This window comes from Ailuropoda melanoleuca, chromosome X (genome assembly GCF_002007445.2).
Source record: "Ailuropoda melanoleuca isolate Jingjing chromosome X, ASM200744v2, whole genome shotgun sequence".
NCBI lineage: Eukaryota > Metazoa > Chordata > Mammalia > Carnivora > Ursidae > Ailuropoda > Ailuropoda melanoleuca.
This window is the reverse complement of record NC_048238.1, coordinates 97313815-97315142: the sequence shown is the minus strand read 5'-3', so window position 1 is coordinate 97315142 and position 1328 is coordinate 97313815. Positions and strand designations below refer to the sequence as shown.

Sequence of the window (1328 nt, the reverse complement as noted above, 5' to 3'; positions counted from 1 at the left end):
CGCCCAGCCCGCGCGCTCCGCCGGGCACCGCAGCACCGCCTCGGGCGGGGGCAGGGGACGGCAGCCCTGGGCGCCTGGCTCCCACTTCCCGCCCGCCCACGCCCTCGATGGCCCCTTTACCTTGATGCAGTACGGGGGTTCGTCGTAGGTGACCAGCATGTACCTGTCTCCGCGGCTGGCCGGGTCCCGGGCGCGCAGCTGCGTGACGAGGGATGACGGAGGGGGCCGCGAAGGGAAGGAGGGAGGAGGGGGCGATACGGACGTTACAGAAGCACCTAGATCCACCACCACCCCCATCCCTCGGGAGCTCTCCCCAGATCTCCCCTCCCTTTACCTTCAAGAATAACTCCACAGCGCCTTTGGCAATGTCCAAATAAGAGGTGCCCAAGTCAGTGCGCTGGTTCATAGAGGCGGACGTGTCTATGAGGAACAGCAGGATGGGCATCTTCCCCCGCACCCCTGGCTCCGCTGCCCACTCTCCTGACCCTTTTGCCCTCACTGCCGCGGACTACCACCCGAACCCTCAACTCTCGCAGAGCCAGGGTGCAGGGAGCAAGAGGAAAAGGGGGAGACGGGACGGGACGGATGGAACTGCTTCTGGCCTCCTCTTTCTGCAGCCCCACCTCCTCTCCCTCCAAGGGAACTTGAAAGTGTGAGCGTGTGTAGCCCTCGGGGCCCTCCCCCTTCCCCTCCTCTGCCACCACTAGTGCCGCCGCCGCCGCCACAGGGACTACTGCCCAAGCATCCGTCCACGCTCACTCAGGCGCTCGCCCCAGACTGAGAGCTGTCTCTGTTCACCGACACACAACTTCTGTCCGCTCACCTACCATGGGCACCATGTGACCAGAACCCACGCCATTGGCTGCCAATTATGTGGTATTTGCATATTCATCAGATGACAGGGCAAGGGGAGGGACTTGGGCGAACCCTGGGAGTTGAAGTTTGAACCCAGGCAGGGGGTAAGGGGAAATGTTAAGGACCCTCCTTTAAGGGACTTGAAAGCTGTTAGGATACTTAGGGCGGTTTGAAGGGTTTTCCCTGGCTCTTCAGAGATGATGATTCGAAAGGGAGAGTGAATTGGAGCAACAGTTGCGCAGCACTACAGAAGCAGATGCTTGGACAGGCTGCACAGAAAACGCTCTGCTAACTGCAATCGATCAATCCTGCCAGTGGCTAAGACCAAAACATTTCAGAAGCAGCAAACTTCTTTCCTGGCAAGACCTACTCGCATTCCTTTCGATGCCTCCCCGCTCTTGATCAGTATTTGTAAGGCGGTTGCTGGCCTTGCATTCCACTTATATCCACTTAGAAAGAAAACTAAAGCTTAA

General features: G+C 59.0%; 1 protein-coding gene across 6 annotated transcripts in view; it reads right to left on the bottom strand.

Annotated features, from left to right (window-relative positions):
• INTS6L (integrator complex subunit 6 like) overlaps nucleotides 1–820 on the bottom strand; it is a 53369-nt gene extending 52549 nt beyond the window's left edge. For 5 of the 6 annotated variants that reach the window (XM_019793344.2, XM_011217359.3, XM_002930533.4 and 2 more), the window contains exons 1-2: nucleotides 335–753; nucleotides 121–198 (exon numbers count right to left, since the gene is read on the bottom strand). In XM_019793344.2, the coding sequence (XP_019648903.1) occupies nucleotides 121–198; nucleotides 335–445 (189 nt within the window). In that variant the 5' untranslated portion in view covers nucleotides 446–753. The other variant, XM_019793345.2, reaches the window with a different exon arrangement.
• Between the last annotated feature and the right edge of the window lie 508 nt (nucleotides 821–1328).